Below are 26,825 nucleotides of genomic sequence, written 5' to 3'. Positions count from 1 at the left end.
TAGATGACTATGGGCTGTAGGAAAGGAATGAAAGAGGAAGCTGCTTGGTAATATTTTGCACAGACCATAATTTAATCATCGCTAACACTTGGTTTAAGAATCATAAACGAAGGTTTTGTACATGAAAGAGACTTGGAAACACCAGAAGGTTTCAGATTGGTTATATGATGGTAAGGCAGAGATTTCGGAATTTTAAATTGTAAAAATTTTTCCAGGGATAGATGTGAACTCTGACCACAATTTATTGGTTACAAACTGTAGATTAAAACTAAAAAAATTCGAAAAATGTAGGAAATTAAGGAGATAGGACCTGGATAAGCCGAAAGGATAAGAGGTTGTTGGAAGATTCAAAAGGAGCATTAGGCAACGACTGACTAGAACAGGTGAAAGAAATACAGGAGTAGACGAATGTATAGCTTTGAAAGATGAAATAGTGATGGCAGCGGAGTATAAAAAATAACAAAAATAAAAAAACTCCTAGTCGAAATCCTTGGATAACACAGAAGATACTGCATTTAACTGATGAAAGAATACACAAAAATGCAGCAAATGAAGCAGGCGAAAGGCAATACAAAGTCTAAAAATATGAGACTGACAGGAAGCGCAAAACAGCTAATCAGGAATGGCTAGAGGACACATGTAAGGATTTAGAAGCCAGTTTCACTAGAAGGAAGTTAGTAACTGCCTACAGGAAAATTAAAGAAGCCTTTGAAGAAAAAAGAAGCAGCTGTATGAATATCAAGAGGTTAGATAGGAAATCAGTCCTAAGCAACGAAGGGAAAACTCAAAGATGAATGAAGTATATAGAGGGTCTGTTCACAGGAAATGAAATTGAAGGCAATATTATATAGATAGAAGAGGTCGTAGATGAAGATGAGACGGGAGATATGATAGAGCGAGAAGAATTTGACAGAGCTAGTAGACGACATTCCGTCAGCGCTACTCACAACCGTGGGAGAGCCAACCATGACAAAACTCTTCCATCTGGTATGTAGTTTGTATGAGACAAGCGAAAGACTTCACAAAGATTGTAATAATTCCTGTTCCGAATAAAGACGGTGCTGACAGCTGTATATGTTATCGAAATCTCAGTTTAATAAATCGTGGTTGCAGAAAACTAGTACGAATTCATTACATAAGAATGAGAAAACTGGTAAAAGCCGACCTCGGGGAAGATGAGTCTGTATTCTGGAGAAATGTAGAACACGCAAGGCAATACTAATCCTACGAATACTCTTAGAAGGTAGGTTAAAGAAAGTCAAACCTACATTTATAGCATTTGTAGACTTAGAGGAAGCTTTTGACAATGTTGACTGGAATATCCTCTTTGAAATTCTGAAGGTAGCAATAGGGAGCGAAAGGCAATTTCCAATTTGTACAGAAACCAGACAGCATCTATGAATCGAGGGGCATGAAAGGGAAGCAGTGATTGAGACAGGGTTGTAGCCTATTCCCGACATTATTCAATCTATACAATTAACAAACAGTAAACCTTTTTTAGATTGAAGTCAGCTGATAGGTATTCCTGCTTAAGGGAAGTCTCTCTAACAAAGAAACCACTTTCTACAAAGCTTGGGTATCCGATTAATGAGGGAATTAGTATATTTCATCAAAATATACAAGGTATTAGAGATAAAGTTAGTGAACTGCTTATAGATGTTGACTCTGAAATTATTGGTATATCTGAACACTTCTTAAATAAGGAGATAATTCAGAGGCTTCCTTTATCAGGATACAGGTTGGCTGGCAGCTTTTCTAGGAGCTCTTTGCGGTGTGGGGGAGTAGCCATGTATGTGAAAAACGATATCCCATTTGAGTCAATTGATGTTTCAAAGTACTGCACTGAAAAGGTGTTTGAATGTTGTGCAGGTGTGGTTAAATTTAGTGGAGCTAAACTTCTTACTGTTGATATTTATAGATCCCCAGACTCCGATTTCACAACATTTTTGCTAAAGCTAGAGGAGGTTCTTGGTTCACTTTATAGGAAATACAAAAAGTTAGTTATATGTGGTGACTTCAATATTAATTGTATAAGTGATTGTGCAAGGAAAAGGATGCTGGTAGACCTCCTTAATTCATATAATCTTATGCAAACCGTATTCTTTCCAACGAGAGTGCAAGGGAACAGTAGAACAACCATAGACAATACTTTTGTTCATTCGTCATTATTAGAAGGGCATTCTGTTAGCAAAAAGGTGAATGGCCTTTCAGATCATGATGCACAAATTTTAAGTCTAAAAGATTTTTGTGCTGCAACACATGTTAAATATAGTTACCAACTTTTTAGGAAAGCTGATCCAGTTGCTGTACAGACTTTTGTAAACCTTATCAAGGAACAAGAGTGGCAAGATGTTTATAGTGCTGATACAGTAGACGATAAATATAATGCTTTCCTCAAGACTTTTCTCGTGCTCTTTGAAAGTTGCTTTCCGTTAGAACGTTCAAAACAGGGTACTAGCACAAACAGGCAGCCTTGGTGGCTGACTAATGGGATAAGAATATCTTGTAGAACAAAGTGGCTATTATATCAAAACGTTAGAAACAGTCAAAATCTAAATGCAGCAGCCCATTACAAACAGTATTGTAAGGTGCTTAAAAAAGTTATTAGGAAGGCAAAAAGTATGTGGTATGCAGATAGAATAGCTAAGTCTCAGGATAAAATTAAAACCATATGGTCAGTCGTAAAGGAAGTGGCTGGTCTGCAGAGACAGGTCGAGAATATAGAATCAGTGCGTAGTGGGGATGTCCGTGTTACTGATAAGTCGCATATATGTACAGTACTTAATAATCACTTTCTGAATATAGCAGGTGAACTAAATAGAAACCTAGTCCCAACCGGGAATCATATAGCGCTCTTAGAAAAAAGTGTTCCGAGACTGTTACCTGAAATGCTCCTCCATGATACTGACAAGAGGGAGATTGAGTTAATAATTAAATCACTAAAGACCAAGAACTCTCATGGATATGACGGGGTATCTAGCAGAATACTGAAGTATTGTTCCACGTATGTTAGCTCAGTACTTAGCCATATCTGTAACTTTTCCTTTAGGAGTGGTCAGTTTCCTGACCGATTAAAGTACTCGGTAGTGAAGCCACTTTATAAAAAGGGAGACAGGGATAATGTTGACAATTATAGACCTATTTCTATGCCATCGGTGTGTGCTAAAGTTATCGAGAGGGTTGTATATACAAGGTTACTGCAGCATTTAAATTCACATAATTTGCTGTCAAATGTACAGTTTGGTTTTAGAAATGGCTTAACAACTGAAAATGCTATAGTCTCTTTTCTCTGTGAGGTTTTGGACGGATTAAATAAAAGGTTGCGAACGTTAGGTGTTTTCTTTGATTTAACGAAGGCTTTTGACTGTGTTGACCACAAAATATTACTGCAGAAGTTGGAACATTATGGAGTAAGGTGAGTAGCTTACAATTTGTTCGCCTCTTACTTTAAGAACAGAAAGCAGAAGGTAATCCTCCGCAATATTGAGAGTGGTAATGATGTTCAGTCCCAATGGGGCACTGTTAAATGGGGCGTTCCCCAGGGGTCGGTGCTGGGGCCACTGCTGTTTCTTGTTTATATAAGTGATATGCCTTCTAGTATTACAGGTGATTCAAAAATATTTCTGTTTGCTGATGACACCACCTTGGTAGTGAAGGATCTTGTGTGTAATTTTGAAAATTATCAAATAATGTAGTTCATGATATAAGTTCGTGGATTGTGAAAAATAATTTGATGCTGAATCACAGTAAGACTCAGTTTTTACAGTTTCTAACTCACAATTCAACAAGAACTGACATTTTATTCAGACAGAATGGGCATGTTATAAGCGAGACGGAACAGTTCAAGTTCCTAGGTGTACGGATAGATAGTAAGCTGTTGTGGAAAGCCCATGTTCAGGATCTTGTTCAGAAACTAAATGCCGCTTTATTTACCATTAGAACAGTATCTGAAATAAGTGACATTTCAACACGAAAAGTAGTATACTTCGCATATTTTCATACGCTTATGTCATATGGTATTATTTTTTGGGGTAATTCCTCTGATTCAAAAAGGGTATTTTTGGCTCAAAAACGGGCTGTTCGAGCTATGTATGGTGTAAGTTCGAAAACCTCTTGTCGACCCCTATTCAATAGTCTGGGAATTTTGACATTGCCCTCACAGTATGTATTTTCTTTAATGTCGTTTGTTGTTAGCAATATTAGCTTATTCCCAAGAGTTAGCAGCTTTCACTCAGTTAATACTAGACAGAAATCAAATCTGCATGTGGAATGCACTTCCTTGACTCTTGTGCAGAAAGGAGTGCAATATTCTGCTGCATCCATTTTCAATAAGCTACCACAAGAACTCAAAAATCTTAGCAGTAGCCCATACACTTTTAAGTCTAAACTGAAGAGTTTCCTCATGGCTCACTCCTTCTATTCTGTCGAGGAGCTCCTGGAAGAGCTAAAAAATTAAGCAAATTCCAGTGTTACATTCTTGATTTTCTTTATTTAAACTAACGGCTTGTCGCCTGAATATGTTTCTTATATTTCATTTTATCTGTTTCTACAATCGTGTTATAATTTCATGTATTGACTCGTTCCATGACCATGGAGACTTCTCCTAAATGTGGTCCCACGGAACAATAAATAAATAAATAAATAAATAAATAAAAACCTGCTGTAGGAATTAAAGTTCAGGGAGAAGAGATACGAGGATCGTTTCGTAAGTAATGCCCCACATTTTTCTCTCAAAACATATTTATTGTTAAGAGCCAGAATTTGGTGACTATATAAGACAAAATGTCTTGTCCATATCCTATTTTTCTATGTAGTCTCCATCACGTTCTATGGCCGTACGCTAACTTCGTGGAAGAGCATGTATTCCCTGCTGGTAAAAGCTCTTGCCCTGTAGGTGTAGCCATGTTTTCACTGCATGACTGACCCTCTCGTCATCTTCAAAGTGTGTTCCCTGTAGAGAATCATTAAGTGGCCCAACGAGATGGAAATCCGAGGGTGCCAGGTCTGGGCTGTAGGGTGGATGAGGCAGCGATGTCAAACCCAATTTGGTGATGTGTTCCCGGGTTCTCAACTTGTGTGTGGGCGTGCATTTTGCGTTGGAGCAAGATTCCTGTTGGATTCTTGTTCGATCGAACACGTCTTGAGTTTATTCCGAGTCTTCACGTATGCCTCTGAATTGATGGTTGATCCTCTTGGCATCACATCCACAAGAATGACGCCATCACAATCCCAGAAGACTGTCACCATGACTTTTCCGGCAGAGGGGGTTGTCTCGAATTTCTTCTTTTGTGGTGAATGATGATGATGCCACTCCATTGATTGCCTTCTTGTTTACAGCGCAGATTGGTACACCCAGCTTGCGTCCCCGGTACCGATACGTGACAGAAAGGCCTCTCAAAACGCTGCAACAATTCAGATGAAATGGCCTTTTTTTTAAATCTTGTGGTCCGCTGTGGGCATTCGTGGAACCCTTCGTGAGCATCTCTTAGAATATCCGAGAGTCTTGATCATTGCAGACGCACTTCCAATGCTGACCGACAACTGTAGAGCCAATTGTCGAGGTGTGATGCCCCGGTCGGCACGAATGATGGTATTCGCACGATTCAGCACGTCTGGAGCAGTGGCTGTGACAGGACGTCCCGAGCGTGGCTGATCATGGAGCTCTGTTTCTGCGTTTCCTGAGGCTGCAACTTTCTTTACCCGTCGCCCAACAGTACTCCTATCAACTGCAGCATCGCCATACACTGCACACGAACGTTTATGGATGTTCACCACGGTTTCTTTTTCTGCACACAAGAATTCAATAACAACACGCTGCTAGTAACGTGAGCCGTATTTAGACGCCATTTTGACGCTGTACTACTGTTCTCCCATCTGCCAGAACGGTTCTTAATTTCACCGGCAACAAGAACAAACATCAGATGTGAAGCACCAACAAGGACGTTTGTCTATGTATGTTAATGACTTTTAAAAAAAATATGGCGCATTACTTATTGAACGACCCTCGTAAAAACTTCAAGATGTGCCAATGACATTGTAATTCTGTTAGCAAAGGACTAGGAATAGCAGTTGAACAGAAAGAAAAGTGTCTTGAAAGGAGGGTATAAGATGAACTTCAACAAAAGCAAAACAAGGACAATGGAATGTAGTCGAATTAAATCAGGTGATGCTAAGGGAATGAGATTAGAAAACGAGACATTTAAAGTAGTAGACGAGTTTTGTTATTTGGACAGCAAAATAACTGATGATGACCGAAGTAGACAGGATATAAAATGTAAATTGGCAATGGCAAGAAGATCGTTCCTGAAGAAGAAATGTTCAAATGTGTGTGAATTTCTAAGGGACCAGATTGCTGAGGTCATTGGTCCCTAGACTTACACACTACTTAAACTAACTTACGCTAAGAGCAACACACACACACACGAAAGAGAACTCGAACCTCTGGCGGAAGGGGCCGCACAATCCGTGACATGGCGCCTCAAACCGCGCGGCCACTCCGCGCCGATTCTGAAGAAGAGAAATTTGTTTACATTGTATACATATTTAAGTGAACCCGCCAGGGTAGCCGAAAGCGCTAATGCAGCGAGCGGTAGGTTGAGATTGGATCTGACGGAAAACGTGTTCGGATGGCTGAGGCGTTGAGGCAACTGGTCTGAGAAGTAAGTAGAGCATCTGGGTTCGAGTCCCAGTCTGGCACAAATTTTTCAGCTCTCGCCGTTGGATTGCCACAATGCCCTGTGCTGCTGGAAGTCGTATTTCCTTCATATATCTCTCCCATTGCGTTTCTCTTCTACTCCTTTCAACCCAGTTTCTCATGTCCTACAGGTTGTCAGCCGGGACCACAACGACCACCAGCGCTGGCCTAAGTTGATGTCGCCTGTTTGGCCCGATACCTATTTATTGGAACTGAATATTTCTCGTTCGCTTCCCCAATTGTCATTTCAAGAAGTCTGACTTTTTCTACGGATTTCTTCATGTTGCTTTCATCCCATTTATGTCGTGAATTCTCCACATTGACTTTTAAAAAAACGCAAGAAGATAAAATTTTATGGTACCAGTTTTGTCATAAGCAGCCAGAACATACCTCTGTGGTAGTTTTACCATTTCCATTGTTATAACTTAGGCTACAAATAGTCACTCCCTCCTATACTGAGATCACATCAGTTGCATCTGAAAACAATAAAAATATAATATCACGAGGGGTGTTCAATAAGTAATGCAACCCATTTTTTTCTGAAAGCAGTTTTGCGTTATTCGGGATTTCAATACACCATATTATTCCCCACGTTTATTGGCTATAAAACCCTATTTTTCAACATAATCTCCAATCAATGGCAACGCGGGGTAGTCGCGCGGTCTTGGGCGCCTTGCCACGGTTCGTGCGGCTTCCTCTGTCGGAGGTTCGAGTCCTCCCTCGGGCATGGGTGTGTGTGCTGTCCTTAGCGTAAGTTAGATAAGTAGTGCGTAAGCCTAGGGACCGTTGACCTCAGCATTTTGGTCCCATAGACACTTACCACAAATTTTCAGATTTTTTCCAATCAATGCGACGGCTTTCCGCCACCTTACTCAGAGGACCTGTACACTCGAATGGTACCACTTTACTGATCGACGTCGGAGTCAACGTCTTGCAGCATCAATAACCCCCTTGTCATGCATGTACTGCTTCTCTCGGAGTACATTCTTCGCTGGACCAAACAGATGGAAGTCGAAAAGTGCGAGATCTGAGCTGTAGGGTACTTGAGGAAGAACAGTCCAGTGAAGTTTTGTGAGCTCCTCTCGTGTGTGCGGACACTTATTGAGGCATTGCGTTGTCAAGAAGGAGAAGTTCGGTTGCATTTTTGCGGCGCCGAACACGCTGAAGTCGTTTCCTCAAATTACTTAGCGTAGAACAGTCCGCTTCAGGGTTGATCATTGCAGCATGAGGAAGGACATCAAAAGGACTAACCCCTTTAGACGATCGCCATGGCTTTGTTGGTTGAGGGTTTGACCTCGAAGTTTTTCTTCAGAGGAGAGATGGTGTGGCGCCAGTTCATCCGATCGAACCGATGAACTCACGCTGCGTGTTCTGCTAGACAGCGAGGAACCCAGTGGGCACCTACCTTTGGGTATCGTAACTGGTGGACGAGTGTCAGCACTACCGACAGAGACGTCCATTTGAGCAGCAAGTTGTTGAATGAGAGTGTCTGCACGTTACAACATTGCAGGAGTCACAGCTGTGAGCCGCTGGGGGGGGGGGGGGGGGGGGGGGGCACATGATAGATCAGAAAACTTTGTATGACCTTATTGCGATGATAACAGACGCCTTGCACGACGACTCAGTGTGCGTTTGTTCACTACCAACTCTCCACAGACGTTCTGCAGGTGCCTATGAATATATACGACGCTCTGGCTTCCGGCCAAAAGAAACTCAGTGACAGCTCTCTGCTTGGAACGCACTTCCGTTACAAACGTCACTTTGAAAACTATGTATAGTGCCACCACCTATCGGAACATCATGAAATTATAGGGCTTAAGTGAGAATATTCACCACATTGGGCTCATTTACCCAAAAACTCACCGGGAATAGGTAGCTTGTTGCTGTTGTTTCGATTCAGAGTCTCAAGAGCGGTATTATTCCTCCATTTCTCGCACTGCAGTTTTGAAACACCTCTGACACAGTCCACTGTCAGATACTACCCGACTTTGCCCATTGCACTGCAAGTAACGGACAATTTGATTTCAGTGTTTCTGTATTTAAGCGAGCCATCCCGCTTGTGAGGGTGCCTGGAGGGGGGGTATCCTGCGACGGCACGCTGGGCTCGCTGACTGTTGCCACTGTGCGCCCGTCCCTTGTGCGCAGTGCTGGTGGCCGAGGTGAACGCCACCTGGGTGGGGGGCGAACTGCGCGCCAACCTTAGCGGCCTGGAGGCGCGTTACGCCGGACTGCGCCTCCAGCTGGACCTCAGCGCCATCGAGGTGGACCGCGAGCACGAGGTGGAGGAGTTCCAGCAGAAAGGTCGGTACCCGCAACCAGTGGAGAAGTACAGCGACGTCATGCTTAAATCAGATAAGGTTGAATTATTTTTTGTTTACATTTTAATGAAATCTTTAATTAATCAATTATAATGAAAGTTACAGTTATAGAATAGTTTAACATTGTTTATATGCATAGTTTTTGAAAAATGCCCCATCCTTTCAAAGGATTTCAGCTGTACATACATGCACTTAACGCAACATCACTATGTAAGAGTCAGACCACTATTGTCTTATTATTTTGTTTGGAAAAATATCAAAGGAGAAATATGAATTGGTACAATTTGTGAAAACTACATTTAATTCACTGTGTTGCACTTTTTTCTGACTTTAGTGACAGTGATGTTACTTCTTCTTTCTTGAAACAGGATATAGTGTCACATTGTTCCACCTAGCCAAACACAAGGTCAATCACCTAAAACTTGCACAGCAAATATTGTGGAAATGGAGAGATCTGTTGATGAGTGGATTTCACAGAATGGATTCATAGTCACGAGCTTGTACCGCCAGCCAATAACCAGATTGTAATAACACTTAGAAAGTGTATTTTTTGTGCAAACGTATGCTTTTTAAATGGAACAATGCCTTTTGACATTAACTAACTATAAGTAGGGTGAATTAGAATGTCAGTGGTGATTGTTGCAGGTTTATAGTGCGAGTCGTTTACAAGATTCAGTATTTTGGAAAGTTTCCACACTGACACTTGTTTGTGCCATTCAATCTGCATAGTTGCTACATACGAAGTTAATATGTTTGCTTACAGTGTGCTTCTGTGTTCCTTGAGAGCATTGCGACTTCCTCGTCAGTTAGTGTGTGACAGTCCAAGCAATAAATCATGATTGGGCAATGAGGTTTACCAATGCAGAAGAAGCCGACATGCTCTTGGTGTGTGAAGAATGTAGTAAGAATGCAGTTCGTTCTTGTACAGTGTATGGGGCAAGAATCCCAATAGACGTCAACTATCTCGACAATTATTTATCACACTCCGCAACCAGTAATGTGAAAGCGGTAGTGCAACACCTAGACAATGTAACAGAAGGAAACAAGTCACGACGCAAAAGGGGGAAATTAATTTTCTTGCTGCTGTTGCAGTTGATCCACATGTTAGCTCCTGTGTAATCGTAAGAGGAAGTGTCTTGAGTAGGCAAGTGGCCTACGTATTCTCTGTTCATATGGGTTCCATCCTTATCACATCTCTCTCCATCACGAGGTGCATTGAAACCATTATGAGAATCGCGTTAACTTATGTGCATGAGCATTAAGACAGGATATTTCAGATGTGTCTTATTTGGTGATGAAGGCTCATTTACCAATCATGGCCAGATAAACCATGGAAATGTGCAGTGTTGGTCTGTTGACAATCCCCGTCGGCTTCGTGAGGTGGATCGTCAGTGTCCACAGAATGTCAACGTGTGGTATGGCATAGTGGATGCTCAGCTCATAGGAACGCTTTCCTTAGACAGAACACTTACTGGTCACAGGTATTGCATCCTCCTAACATACTATCTTCCACCGATGCTGGAAGACGTTCCTCTGCAGATTGGAAGGAACCTGTGGTACCTCATGATGGCTAGCCAGCTCTACTGCACGAAGTGCTACACCATGTCTTCACAAATTGTTTCCAAATCGTTGGATTGGACGCAGGAGACCTGTACCTTGGCTGGTCCGTTTCCCGGATTTGACACTTTTGGACTTTTCTCTGTCAGGAAAGCAGACAGATGCTGTCTACAAGGACGTATCAACTACACCCAGTGATAGGCAACGACGTATTAGTGCAGCCTGCTCGGCCACCAGACTATAAGCGTGTGTAAACATCTGTGTTGCTCTTTAGTGAGTGCTATCACAGGTATTGTGCAAGTGTCGGTGTAGGAACTTTTCAAAATACGCTACCACGTAAATGAGGTGCTCTAGAATCCTGCTACAATAGCACTGACATTCTAATTTACCCTAATTTTAGTTTGCAAATGTCAATAAAAACTTTTAAAAAAGTGTACGTTTGCACAAAAAATACACTTTCTAAGTATTGTTACCATCTGAAATGATAATTAAATAGACACCCTAGCTGCAAGCAGGCGTTGATACACTTCATTGGGGACATGTTGAAAATGTGTGCCCCGACCGGGACTCGAAGCCGGGATCTCCTGCTTACATGGCAGACGCTCTATCCATCTGAGCCACCGCGGGCACATAGGATAGTGCGTCTGCAGGAACTTATCCCTTGCACGCTCCCCGTGAGATCCACATTCCCAACATGTCCACAACACTACATTCGTAGTGCGCCTAATAGATGTTTGCCCATCATACTCATTACTCGTGGCAGATTAATCTACCAAGTCCCGTACGAGTTCGGGCATAGCGTGTGCGTTCGCACGAGAAGGTCAAAGGCCGGGAACCCATATTTTTAACTATATATGACGGTAGTATCTGTTCCCGAAAGAACAGTTACCGTCGATGACCATGCAGCTTTGCTCGAAATGAAATGATAATTAAATAGACACCCTAGCTGCAAGCAGGCGTTGATACACTTCATTGGGGACATGTTGAAAATGTGTGCCCCGACCGGGACTCGAAGCCGGGATCTCCTGCTTACATGGCAGACGCTCTATCGATCTGAGCCACCGCGGGCACAGAGGATAGTGCGTCTGCAGGGACTTATCCCTTGCACGCTCCCCGTGAGATCCACATTCCCAACATGTCCACAACACTACATTCGTATGATGGGCAAACATCTATTAGGCGCACTACGAATGTAGTGTTGTGGACAAGTTGGGAATGTGGATCTCACGGGGAGCGTGCAAGGGATAAGTCCCTGCAGACGCACTATCCTCTGTGCCCGCGGTGGCTCAGATGGATAGAGCGTCTGCCATGTAAGCAGGAGATCCCGGGTTCGAGTCCCGGTCGGGGCACACATTTTCAACATGTCCCCAATGAAGTGTATCAACGCCTGCTTGCAGCTAGGGTGTCTATTTAATTATCATTTCATTTCGAGCAAAGCTGCATGGTCATCGACGGTAACTGTTCTTTCCGGAACAGATACTACCGTCATATATAATTGTTACCACCTGTTGACTGGCTAACAATACATCAATAGCACTTTCCATTTCTTCAATATTTGCAGTGAAGGTTTTAGATGATTACCCTTTATATAATCAGTTTTTGCAATCTTAGAGGGCCTTCCTCTTTGTATACAACATGGCTGTTTGCTTCCAGACGTAGAATGACGATTCTCCAACGAAATACCATCCTCCCTGTGTTACGTGAGTAGAATACTGCAGCAGTGGATGTGGAAGTCGGGGAAGCTCTATTTGTTGAGCAGCCAGTATCTGTATCATTTGTCAAAAGCAGTAAATTTGGAAATTTTACATTGTTACACAAATCTTTAGTGCAAATTATGGAAAGAGCTTTCAACTCACTTGCTGGAACATCAGTCTTCATCTGTCAGGTTATCTGTAGCATTGGTGAATGATGAAAAAGCAACATCCAAACGATTTTCAGGCATACCGTCATCAGATCAGTAATAGCCAGTATTTCAAGAGGTTTGTCTAATGTAACCCAATCCCTGCAAATTATTATGCAGACAGTGTAAATGTTTGTTTATATCAGCTTTACTTTTGACAGTTATTTAATTCTTACTATTGCATTTTGTTTTCTTATAACAAAATAAGAATAATCCTATTGGCAAAGTGTAGCTTGTAAGGGTATTATTCACAAATAGTATTTTACATCGGTATTCAAGGGACAACAATGACATAAATTTGGGCTCTCAATTCTGATATAATAAAAACAATGAAAATTCATACACCCATATTAAGAGCATATTATATACATTTTAGTGACTTATACCAGCATAGCAAGCTTTTAATTTTAAAATATATTACAAGCAAGTATAAGCAGATGCATAATCATGTCACAGAAAAAGAGAAATTACAGAAAACATTGTGTCTGATTTTTGTATTCATAAAGCTAATGTCCTTCTAGAAGGATGTGTTTCGACAGACAGTCCCAGAAGTTACATCAGCCATGAAAATACCCATATTAACCTTCACTATATAAAGATTATATTCTGAGAGAATATGTGAAAGTTATTTCTCTAATACATATGTTCACAGAGGAGTCGTATCTATCCATCAACTAGGACGTCAGGGAGACAATCCATTTTTAGCAAACGAAGTTTTTTCATGCACACAAAATAATGCAGACTCAAAAATGGATGCTAAATGTTGTTTTAAACAATTGGCATTGGTCAGTTGGAAGAAGTGTATACCAATGCCATCTGTTGTAAAGAAGTAGTTAAAGACACAGTATAAGATATTTAAAGCTCATCTGCAAAAGTCCTTCCTCAGCGACAACAGCCATATCAGGGTTAACTCAAATTAATACTGCATTGTCATATTAAATATATGGGCACCATACCCAACAATGGTGCTATACTGTGGAAGTAAATTTAAAAATGCTAGTCACTTATGCTGGCATTGTGGGGTCTGATGAACGTATTAAGCTTCCACCCCATTCCTCAGTCTTGAGCTTAGATCTTACGAATGAAAAGTTTATATTCGTGGTCAGTGTGTTGTTCTGAGACAAAATGATTATTCACCAAAATTTTAGAACATGAAATACATATGACATATCAGGAATCAAGTAGGTTTTTTAACCTAGCAATAAATTTTTCCAGTGTTTTGCTGCTGAATTTTATTTATAAACTGACAACTGATGTACATAAATATATTTATTTAAGCATTACAAAATATTATTTTATTATTATATGTGAAAATACAAACAGAAAAATTTTCTTGAATCTGCAATTTTTTATGAAAGTGGAAAGAAACAGTTCCTTTTTCTGTGAAAGGGAGATGTATTTTGTTCTTAAGTGCACTGCAAAATTTTGAAACCCTTTGAGCCAAATAACCTCCATGTAGAACTAAGATTATGGGTTTTATTCGTTATCTGTGCTAGATGCACAGTATGGAACTTCCTTATTGTAGTTAATAATACAGGCTTTGGTGTTCTGAACTGCTTCCTCAATGGTACTGCTTCATCTTTATGGTCACATTTCTCATCTCCTCCTTCACTCTCTGCTTCCTCTTGAATTCTCTCTTCTTCAAAATATATTAAATTATCCTGTGAAATTTTCATCGTCACATTCCTCCCAGCCTTCAAGATGAGACATACCTGGCTCAATGTCATTGGGAAGTTCCATGATTACAGCATCACTCATGCCTAAAATTTAATACATAAATGTTTAACCATATGAAACTATGCAGTTCCAGAGACCTTTTCAAGTCTGTATAGATGGTAAATTTCCAAAGGAAAACTACGCCAGGAAGTAACCAATCTTCCATCTCTAGTGATGGTGGTGTAACGAGGCCTTTGGATTCTGGAGAGCCTAGAACATCATCCAAGGAAGAGTTGGAGCTTCCTAGAACTTCTTCAAGGATAAGATCGAAGAAAAAAACGCCTACTGGGGACTCTGAACATCAACACACTTATGAAAGTTGGAAAACTAAAAAACCTAACGGACACACCTCAATCAGTGCAATATACTTATATTAGCACTTCAAGAAACAAGGTATCTGGATGAAAATGCATTTGAGTCAGGTTGATACAGGATCTAAAAAGGAAAACCAGCCATTAAAAATTCCATAGTAAAACTATATTATGGACAGCAACTTATGGAATCAATAACTAATTTTAGCATCAGAACGAATATCATCTCTGGTGTTCAAGTCTGGCAATAAAAATTACATCATTATAAATGCACATGCACCTATCAACCAACAAAACAGAACAAATGTTAACAAAGTGGAAGATTTTTGAGAAATGCTAGAACACAAAACATAAAAATTACCAAAATGACATATCAAAATTTTAGTGGACGACTTTAATGCAAAAGTTGGCAAAGAAATAAAATTTAAATCAGTAGTTGGAGATTATCCAGCACATGAAAGAACCAACAGAAATGGGGAAAGACTCATAGATTGTTGGGAACAATTTAACCTAAGACTAATGTCTACTTTTTCAGGAAACTTGAAGAAAGAAGAAAACGTGGGTATCACGTAATCCAAATCAAGGTGAATATCAATTAGATCATGTGGCAATAATGGCTTGTAACTACGAGGAAATCTCGGATGTCAGAGTGAGGAAGGGCCTAAACATAGACGCTGACTGAAATAAAGACACTGTTCAACTGAACAAACCTAAACCACAACCAAAAAGATTTCCAAGAGTAAACACTAAATATCTGACGCAAAATCAGAACAAATTCTATGATATAATAAACACAATAAAAATGGATGATTGGGAAGAACTTAAGGAAACAATGCTAGAGTCAGTTAAAGAAATGGGACAACCACAAAGAATTCTAAGACACAGATGGTAGAATGAACTGCGTGGTGAAGCAATTGACAATCGACTAAAGGCATAGAAAAAATGGAACAGCAATAAGAAACATGAATATGGGGAAGAATTTAAAGAAGAAAGGAAGAAGACAGCAAAAATCTTCAGATCAGTGAAAAGAAAATACGACGAAGACAGATTAGAAGAAATGGATTCAGACTTCAAAAGGAACAACACTAGAGACTTCTATAAGACCTTCAAAGAGGTTTTAACAGAATTTCAGTCACCAAGTTAACATTTTATAGGTAAAAATGGAAATTTGGTTTTAATCAATAAGGAGAACTGCCAAATTTTAGCTGAATGCTTTGAAAATCTATTAAACTGTGAAGATCCTAATGACAGATTACAATTTCTAAAACCACAACATGAAAATCCACCACTGGAACCACCTACAGTAGAAGAAATAGAAAAGATTATCAAAGCATTGAAGAATAACAAAGCACCAGGAGAGGATGGGATAGTAGCAGAAATGTGGACACTAGGGGAATTATCCACATGGCCGAAAATTCACAAAGTAATTTCTTAACATTAAAAACATTTTTCAGAGTGAGTGTGATCTGGTAGTCAGGGAGAGGCAGGATAAGGCAAGGATTGTGGATGGGGCTGTAATCAGCTACCGTTGGTTACAGTAAACACATACACTTTATTTGAGGAAATAATTTTCAACAATCATTTTAAAATATTTTACTACACTGACCACTAAAGGCCTTACTAAGAAAGAATTCAAAATTATTTGTTGGCTGTAGGCCACAGGCAACTTCAGAATAGTCAACAGCTGAAGGCCTGAATTACAAGGGAGGAAGGCAGTTACACGTTAACAAATACTAATATATTTTCTTCTTAAACAATCAAAAGTGTAACAAGCTATAGTAATGGGTGAAGGCCTTAATAAGAAGGAATTGCAAATTATTTGTCAGCTGAAGGCCACAATCAAAGTTACACACAATCAACGGCTGAAGGCCTGATTAAGGATGAAATCGAAATTATTCATCAGATGAAGGCCACAAGCAATTTCAGAAAACTCAATGGCTGAAGGCATGAATTACAAGTGAGGAGGGCAATTACATGTTAAAACATTAGGGTGAATTTTAAACAATTATGACAACTTGACCAAGTAAGACAAGTGATCCACAGACAGTGCTCCCTGGATCGACCTGAGGAAGGTGACTACAGCTGTGTGAGCGGTGAGACTGGCAGCCAAGAGCAATGTTCACCTAAGGAGGGCAAGTCAAACTAGAGACGGTTTAAATGCCGATCAACCTTCTTAGCAAATCCACCTAACGACAGATAACCAGTACAACGATGGAATAACTCAGGCGAGAGCGAAGTGAAAGACAGCACTGCATCTCCAGAATCCGGTGTCTAAAACACCAAAAGGCAGAAGGAACCACTATAACCAAGGTACACAAGGAAAACAATTATCCATACCCCAATCAAGCGAGCTGTAAAATTACGTGCCATGCTGGACAACATCTGCAAGATGAGGAAAAGTACACTGCTGCAAATTACGCTAACCTCCAGGGCAGGTAACCGGGGCGTTAGCGGCCACTAGGCAGTAAGATACCGCTGGTTGCACTTCAACAATAATAACACTAAATTCAAACTAATATCAAGCAGCAGAAGGCGGCTAACAGCTTCCGCCAACCTGACAGACTCCATTTGTTGCAGTTGGTCTCACCGACCATAGGAGCAGATACATGCAAACAACAGCGAGATCTCAAACGGTAGAGGTTTCACTACTGGATAAGGTTCACTCAACTTCAAACGTCCTGGGTTCGGTCGTCGGCTACAGCCCCTCGATCCGACAGTGCCTGCACGCTGTCTGCGGTCCCGGCCTGCCTTCGCACTGCGGACCTCCTCGCTGCTCCGTCGGAAGCCGAACTGCCTGACACACACGACGACCCAGAAATACAAGCGGTCGCACCAAAGATAGTACCACAGTACTGGCTATCGATAACCGCTGCTGCTGCCACTCGTGGACAAACAATACTAGCAAACTCAGTGGCGCCACTCACACAAGAAGGAAACGAGACGTCACTAATGCTATTACAAAACGCCAAGTCACGAAAGGCAAGAACGCGAGCCGCACATGGCTCTGAGAGCTATACATAATAAAAATACAATAGTTACTTTCGTAGAGTTCAAGAAGGCCTACAACTCATTTGACAGACAAACACTATTCCAGATTCTTTATGAATCGGATAGACGAAAACACAAGGAGACTTGTGAACAAACGCTCACAGATACAACATCAAGGATTAAGTTTCAAGGCGAAATTTCTGAACCATTCAAAATCAAAACAGGAGTTCAACAGAGAGATGGACTGTCCCCAATTCTCTTTAACTTGGCTTTAGATAAAACAGTAATAACATGGGAAAGCATATTAAAAATAGAGGCACAAATAGTATAAGCATAGACGAAATTTGAAGTTAAATGTTTAGCCTTTGCGGATGATATGGCATTGATAACTGACACCCAAACAGACGCAACAGTTATGCTTGATCTGTTACAGGAGATTGCTGAAAAGACTGGGCTTAAAATAACCTATAAAAAGCTGAGTATATAGAATACAAACATAATACAGAAAAGTGTATGAAAATAAAGTATGGAAAAATTAAAAGAGTTGATAAATTCATATACCTTGGGGAGTGGATCCAAGCCAATAAGAAAGAACAAAAAAGTTAGGATTTGCATATATATTAACACAAAACTCCTACAATAACAAATCAATGTCCATACAAGCGAAGATTAGACATTATAATTCAGTTATTGGGACACAAGCAACATATAGATCAAAGTGCCTAACATTGAATAACAAAGGCGAATTAAGAAAACTTGAAAAAAGAGAAAGAAAAACACTAAGAAAAATTCTAGGTACTGAGAAAAACAATGAAAATAGGTGGATTAAAAGGAGAAATGAAGATTTATATAAAAATACAGAAAGGATCACAGATTAATTGAGGAAGAGACTGCTAAAATTTTATGGACATTTAAAAATAATGGAAGAAACACGGATTACAAATAAAACTTTTAATTACATTAGTAAGCTGAAAGAAACTGTAAAATGGATAGAATGAGTAAAGAAAGATGCCAACAAAATAGGTGTTACAGAAGAAATAATATGTGCAGGAATCACTTCAGGCTACTGATAGAAAGTGCAAACTATGAATAAGATGAGCCAAAACCTTGACCCAAGAGAGTGTGGACATATAAGCAGAGACAAGAGAAAAAGAAACACCATAAGTCTTTGTTGAATATGGTCCATAGGTGGCCAAATTCTTATATATATATATATATATATATATATATATATATATATATATATATATATATGAATTATACAGACTGAAGCAATGAATGAAAATTTTTACTGAGGCCTGCTCAATACTCATGTGGTAACCACTATGCCACCCTGGCAGAGTGGCTTTGCACAACTGCACAGACTGTCCTGGCACACCTCTCTCCTCAAACCAAATTCCCACTCACACCTCGTCCCTCTTGGTATTCGCCATAAGCTTAAACAATGTGAGGTGTGAGGCGTGAATGGAAATTGGGATTGAGGAAACAGTGTACTAGAATAGTCCACACAGCTATGCACAGCCACTTTGCCAGGGTGGTTTGCTGGTGACACCCCTGTTCAAATCTCAGACTTGGTACAAATTGTCATTCATCCTTTCAATCTCCTATATACATCAAAAAATTTTAACCTCGCTTTCATCTTCAACTAACATGAATGAGATTCATTGTAATTAAAATATTGTTCAAAGTGAATACTGTTTATGTTAGATAATAATGGAAACATGTGCAACTCAAAAAAACTCCATACTTAATACCTAAATAATTATGAGAACAATGCCATTAGAATGTGAATGTATAGGTCATTGCCAAACGTAGAGCCAGTACTGCATCAAGAAAAATGTATAGTTGCGTTGTTGTCATGAAATAAACAACCACTTATTCAATAGGGTAGGGTGTTAACATATTTTAACGTACTCTAGACACATCGTGATTCGAACTTACTAAAAATAATCAGCAGTTATCTTTATTTGTAGAAGCTATGGTGATACTGCGATAAAAAGTTTTCTTCGAGCAGATGTTGACATGTAATGGGAACATGCAGAAACAAAAACAACATCCACAGAAAGCACATGGTGTAAAGTGTACACTGCTGAGCTAGGAAAAATCAAAGCTGGATGTGGAGTATATACTAGATAAGGACTGACAAGGTTAAGATCTTACTACTGCTGAACTTGGAGTGGAACAGGGACAGCACTTTACTTGCACTTTTTTTAGATGAAAGACCCAGACCATCCCATTCTCTGGATATATGTATGTGACCATGGCTGTAAGCTACCACAATTGACATGGACTGGCCAGAATAAAACCACAAGAGCTACCTGCAGACAGGCAGAGCTCTGAGACTGGTATGCACGAGAAACTCTTGCTCTGACACGTCAGATGCTCACTCAAGTGGCTAAATAGCAGGTATGGGTCAGTTGGTTGCCGAGTAGTGTACGTCCAAATGTCAGCTTTTTGAGGAAACAAATTTAAAATTTGGAGTAAATTATGACACTGCAATAATTTGTGAGCTTTCAGTCATTATGTTACTATGTATAAATTTACTGTTGAAACGTTTTAACTGGAAACACCCTTTACGGCACATGCAGCCTACATTACGAAACATTTTAGGTGGTATGAGTTTACCTGAATGATACCTGTATGATTCGCCACTGTTTCACAAGCTTTTTTCAATACCACATTGATGTCTATCATGTTTTATAACCTTTCTCGGCCATGAAATAACAGCAGTCACATCCATATTTTAGCAGTCTTTAACACACAGCTACGTTATTTTAGTTTTGAGCAACACAAACATAATAACATGGATGTCTCACATACAACAGAACAAGGGGACACAACTAATTAAGGTTATCAGGAAGCAGAAGCAGACCTGACTACCATGGGCACTTGGATGTACACCAATTGATGGCAAAGGCACTAGCAGCCTCCTTCAGCGTAATAACATTCAGCGCTCTCTGTGTATGAACTACTGAACTGGGCCCCAAGCAGCTTGTCAGACACAAACATCTACTTGTCTAATAAGTGGTGTGAGCTCAATTTTTGTGACTTACACCACTTGGCAGCCAACCTGCCCATATATCAATGAAGCGGCACCTTTTTAAAGGTGGGAGGAATCACCCCTGCCACATTGTCTCTTTGTCTGTTACCCTTCTAGTGGTGATAGCAGTAACATGAGAAAGGACTGTATACTATTAGTGTTTTAGAGAATGGGGTTTTAGTGGCGCTGAGTCCATTAACCCCCTCCTTACCACACCTCAAATACTTTTATTAGTGAGTTTTCTCTTGCTGAACATGATAAGTAACTTCTGAGAACACTTAGCCAATATGGTACCACACATCGGAGCTTAGTGTGGAGGCCACACAGAATACTGTGGCCAGTAGATGCGAAGATGGCAGGGCACGCTTGGGGAGAGCTGTAGTGGTGGGGGCTGTGGACAGGCGCTGTAGGCGAAATGCCAAGTGCTGGAGTGGAAGTACCGCTCTAAACCGAATCCTACACTCACATTTTTTTTGTAAATATTAAGTGGGCCCCCTCGGTACCCGTTTTTGTATGGTGACCATTCAAAAAGATCTGTCATCTCTCCTTTGGTTACTATCTAAAAAGAATTTCGCCGAAAGTGCAGCGATTTATTTTCGTCTGGCTTGTAAACCATTTGTAACTTTCAGAGAAGTGTCACGAGTGGCGAATTGTGAGTAAAACCTACGCATTTCTCTTGTTTCTATGTTCAAATTTGCTTCTTTTGCCAAAATCTAGCGGAGTTTACAGTGTCTCACCCCACTAGTATTTTGTACAGACGCAACTGCGAGAGAATTCTGAAACATTGGTTTAAATTTATTAAGTGAGGAGCTGAGGAAAAGTAAAGTCAGTATCTTATAAAAAGCACATCCTTGGCACAATATAAATGTGTAATGTCTTCACTTATGTTTTTTCCAAAACCGATGGCATTTCTTGTTTCACCAGCTATCGATAACCCTTAATACTTACATTCTTTCACCGAAAAAATCTTTACTTAGTGCAGTAACATGGTAGATAATGAAGTTTTGCATAATAATCATATGGCAAAATATTCTCATCTTTGGGTGCTATCATTTCCCAAAACCTCATTTCGATATTTTAAACCATTTATGAAGCATGAGGAATGTTGTGGATATTTCACTCTCGCTTTATCGCTGGCGTGGCGCATTCGCAAATGAATGTGCTACATCTGACCAGTTTTCTCGAGATTTGTGACAGATAGAAGTCTCCACCTAAGTCTAAAGAAAAATTTAATATGTTAGCGATATTTTATATGCAGCAACATATTATGTAATATGCACCAAACGCAAAATCATAGCGACGCGTAGTTTTCATTGCAAACTTTTTCTAATTTCGCGCAGTGTCTTACTTCCATGTATATATCACAATAAGTATGACCATTAACGAAATTATGGGAACCTCATAATGAACCTGACATTTAAAGCTATAAGTAAAAAATGAAATTTTTTTTACCGAATGTTTTTGTAAAATCATTTGAGAAATATTGCAGGGTGTGCGCCATGATTCTGCCATTGCCGACCAGCCGAAAGGCGTCAAACAATGTGGGCGTCTCCATCCGAACAAACGAATGAACTCGCCCAGCGCTTTCGACGTAAACTGGTCACTGTGCATCGGCCAAAATACCCTGCGTGGACACTAGCTTCCGTTGCCCAATGGTGTGCGACTAAGTAGTCCACACACAACATTGAGATTAATGTTGAGTTATCTGCTCTGAGAACTTGGCTTTTCACAAATGCTGTAAATTCTTAATTGGCACAGAACATACCCCTGAAATCATACTTTGACACTTTGAAGAACTTTCAGAGAGAATTTTACAAAATTCCTTGATGTCCCATTTTAGTATCAAACATATAAATAAAATAACAGCTCATACACAGGCACTTAACTTGTTCCTATGCTCAATCAGTGAGTGCCAAGAGAATAGAACTGTAATACAGAATGTTACAATAGATTCATGCTGATTTTCTCTCGTTCTAAAATAGTTTAGACGAAAATATTTCGAGTGGCCCTCCACTGATGCCTCGTAATACATTGTGCGTGGCTTAAACCGCTGTGGAAGTGCAGAGGCGATATTCTAAAAAAGGTGACCGGCACAGTGTGCGGGGAACTGGCGGTGGGCGTGTCTGCGCTGCTGGACGCCACGTGGACGGGATGGCGGCGCCTGCGCGACGAGGCGCAGCACCGGGGACTCCCCTACCTCCGCCTCGACGCCACGCTTGCCAACCTGGTGGACGCCGTTGACAAGTACCTGCAGGCGCGCGAGGCGTCTGATGCAGCACTCATATTTCACACAGAGGAAGGTACAGTAAGTTACATTTTCTGTCAGCACTGAAGTAGACTGCAGAAACATCTCTTGTTTACACTCTAAAACTACGTACCTGCTACATTAGCCGGTTTTGATCACATTCTGTGTCTCACTTTATAAAAATGTCTTGTAATACTCATAATTTTCAAAATTATCTGTCAATGTGTCCGAGATAGGTCATGCTTGTAGAAGGAATTGATTCAAACCATGATACAATATTGAAAAATATACCTGTATAAAATCTTGAAATATCCCTATTCTAAATAATACTATTCTGAGTAATAACTGCATCGTCTAGTGCCAGATAATAGCCACTATAACCTTTCCCTGGAATAACCTTTATGAATCAATAAATAACAGTCAGAACTCCTTTAAAAGGAGCAAGTAAATTGTAATTAAAGTTAATTACAAATTTCAGTTATTTCCTTACTGGTAATCAGGAACTCTCTTTATCTTGTACAATCCATGGTAAGCTTGCATTTTACATCATAATTAGTTGTAGTTTATTCCACATCTTCTCCGAAGTCAGACTCTGTAATCACTAACCATGGACCACCAATAAATATCAAATCATGGCAAATATATTCCCATTATGAAATTAAAACTCATAAAACCAAAAGTACTTGAAACTGCCTCACCCTGTGCGACGTGGATAGTTTATTCTTGTTTATACACTCTAGAATAAAATTATGGAATATTTCGTTCCATATCGGACGACTAACAACGTATAATAGCAGTGAATAAATCCATCTGATCGGTTAGCGCACAAGATCATTGTAGAACTGATCATACAGCGTTTTTCTGTATAATACTTGTATCATACTTTTTGGAATCTGTGTTAACAATCTACATACAGTTTAAAGGTCTGGGCTAACGGAGCGCGTAATTCTTCAGCCGTCAACCTTTGTGTGTCCATATTAAAGCCAGTAGACAAACTGCGAAACAATATCTTTAATAGGGAGTGAGCAAAGTCTACTTGACATATTGGTTCCGTTGAGTATGATCTGTCTCGATAAAGAATTTTGATGCATTATATAGGGTGTATCCGTAAGAGCGCGCAAACATGTAGCAGAACATGGAGGATGCTCCACTGAAGAATTTGAGGTAGGAAACCTGGGGTCGGAGAAGCCAGCTTAAGTAGATAGCAGGAAAAAAAACACATTTCTGTGTCCTTTTTTATGTACATTAGTTAACTGCATTGATACAATGAACGCACAATTTGTACTGTATCTTACAAAATGTGCTGAAACTGACAGTTATCAGCCTCAATGTAAGCGTGACATCGGTGAACAAGATTCTGACGCACCGTGACAAATATCCCTGGTCTGTTTCGAATCACATCTCAGGCAGCTACAATTCTAGCAACTAATTCCATCTCCGTATAGACTGGGGTCTCATACAGAAGTGACTATAGATAACCCCATAGGAAATAATCAAGGCGATCCAGGTCAGGTGACCTTGCAGGACATGGAATAGGACCTACTCTTCCAATCCATCGACCAGGAAATACAGCATCATCACTTCCTAGTAATCAGGCTCGTCCTCCTTGTTTTCTTGCACGAAATAAAAAATATACATAATTAAACTTGTGCACATGTTATCTGTAAATAAACTAGAAAACAGTAATTCTAGACAAAGCAGCAGACAAGTTTATTTCCATATCTCCTTAACCTGGCTTCTCCGACCTCAAGTTCCCTACCTCAAAGTGTTCAGTGAAGTGTTGTCTGAGTCCTGTTACATTTTTGCACGCTCTTATGGAAACACCCTGTATAATGTCCAGCTTTTGAAATTGCTGTACTTATTTCACGATGTACTATACATGATAGTTCCAATTCCAAGGAAAACAGATGCTAACCGAATTATCAGTTTAATAAGTCACAGTTGCAAAATACTAACACGAATTCTTTACAAAAGAATGGAGAAACTGGTAGAAGCTGACGTCGGGGAAGAACGATTTGGATTCCAGAGAAATGTAGGAACACCAGAGGCAATACTGACCCTTCTGCTTCTCATAGAAGACAGGTTAAGAAGCGGCAAACCTACGTTTATACTGTATGTACACTTAGAGAAAGTTCTTGAACATGTTGACTGGAATGCTCTCTTTCAAATTCTAAACGTGGCAGGATTAAATTCCAGAAAGCGAAAAGCTGTTTACTACTTCTACAGAAAGCAGACGGTAGTTACAAGAGTGGAGGGGCATGAAAGGGAAGCAGTGGTTGAGAAGGGAGTGAGACAGGGTTGTAGCCTATCCTAGACGTTATTCGATCTGAATATTACGCAAGCATTAAAGGAAACAAAAGAAAAATTTCGAGTAAGAATTAAAATCCAGGGAGAAGAGATAAAGATTTGGGGTTTGCCGATGATGATACAATTCTGTCGGAGAAGGCAACGGACTTGGGAGCGGAGTTAAAGGGAATGAACAGTGTTTGAAAGGAGGATATAAGATGAACATAGATCTTTCGAAGTAGAAAGAATATAAAATCTAAACCGACTATGGCAAGAAGAACGTTTCTGAAGAAGGGAAATTTCTTAATATAGAGTGTACATTTAAGTGTCAGGAAGTCTTTTCCGAAAGTATTTGTATGGAGTGTAGCTATGTATGGAAATGAAACATGGCCAGTAAACTGTTTGAACAAGAAGAGAATAGAAGCTTTTGAAACGTGGTGCTACAGAAGAATGCTGAAGCGTAGATGGGTAAATCTCGTAACTAATGAGGAGGTACGGAACAGAACTGGGGAGAAAAGAAATTTGTGGCAGGATCTGACTGGATGAAGGGCTCGTCTAGTAGAACACATTATGAGACGTCAAGGAATCACCAATTCAGTATTGGAGGGAAGATGTGTGTGTGTGTGTGTGTGTGTGTGTGTGTGTGTGTGTGTGTGTGTGTGTGTGTGTGTGTGGAGGGGGTTAAAAATCGTAAAAGGAGACCAAGAGATGAATAAAGTAACCAGATTCAGTCGTCGGACTGAAGACCACAACACTAACATACCATACACTGTCTGATCAAAAGTATATGGACGTCCCTACGTAATGCCTAACTGACCATTAAATGTTTGCGCAGAACGGACCTGCCAGTATAAAAGTATATACTGACACTAGAGAAGCAATAACAGCACGATTGGTTGATCAGCGAAGCTCGATAACTTCGAACAAGCACTGGTCACTTAATGTCACTCGAATAACAAGTCCATCAGGGGTATTTCAGCCATTCTAACGCTGTTAGTGATGTGACTGTGAAATAGAAACTCAAAAGAACAACCATGGCTAAACTAAGACTAGGAGGACCTCTTGTACTGATGGACAGGGACCGCAGAGCATTGCTGAGGGTGGTTGCAAAAAACAGCATGAAATCAGCAGGAGGACTCTGTTGTTAGTTCCAAAGTGCTACAAGCAGCCTAGCTAGCACAATGTCTGTGTGTATGGAGTTAAAAAGAACGGTGTACAGTGGGTGACCAGCTTCTCGTTAGATGGAGTAAAGAACGGCACCACTGGACAATGAATGACTGGAACCGATTCATGAAGAGTGGTGAATCACGCTGCACTCTTTGGGAATCCTATGGAAGGGTTTGGGTTTGCCTGGAGAAAGATAACGTTCCATCATGTGCAGTGCCAGAAGTGAAATACAGAGGACACGGTGTTACAACGTGGAAGTGTGGTTCCCTTATTGTGCTTAAGACAACGCTAAATGCAGAATCTTATGGACACCTTTTACAGCAGTGTGTACCGTGTAGTTTGGAGGAACAGATCTGAGACGACAATTGTATTAGCATGACAATGCCCCATGTCGTAAAGAAACATCTGTTTGTAGGCAATAACATACCTCAAATGGCCTGGCCCGCCGAGAATCCCAACCTGAATCCAGTGGAACGCCTTTGCAGCTTTGGAACGAATGCGCCTAGCTCCAAACACCAGCGTTTAACATCAGTACCATTTCTGGTTTCATCTCTTGAGAAAGAATGCGCTCCCAGTCCACCACAGACATTCAAGGACCTCACT

At 40.3% G+C, this 26,825-nt stretch overlaps 1 protein-coding gene and 1 non-coding gene across 2 annotated transcripts in view; both read left to right on the top strand.

The window, feature by feature from the left end:
• The window catches only part of LOC126234649 (ionotropic receptor 25a-like), a 313,787-nt gene that overhangs the window by 110,614 nt on the left and 176,348 nt on the right, over positions 1–26,825 (top strand). The window contains exons 3-4 of the mRNA XM_049943384.1: positions 8,840–8,995; positions 22,621–22,824. Coding sequence (XP_049799341.1) covers positions 8,840–8,995; positions 22,621–22,824 — 360 coding nt within the window. The remainder of the gene's footprint in view (positions 1–8,839; positions 8,996–22,620; positions 22,825–26,825) is intronic.
• Trnat-ugu (transfer RNA threonine (anticodon UGU)) lies at positions 11,844–11,918 on the top strand. Its single transcript has one exon. It is a non-coding gene; the product is annotated as a tRNA-Thr (tRNA).

The sequence above is a fragment of the Schistocerca nitens genome, chromosome 1, assembly GCF_023898315.1.
Source record: "Schistocerca nitens isolate TAMUIC-IGC-003100 chromosome 1, iqSchNite1.1, whole genome shotgun sequence".
Lineage (NCBI taxonomy): Eukaryota > Metazoa > Arthropoda > Insecta > Orthoptera > Acrididae > Schistocerca > Schistocerca nitens.
The sequence above is the reverse complement of the archived record's forward strand: the minus strand, read 5'-3'. Positions and strand labels throughout refer to the sequence as shown.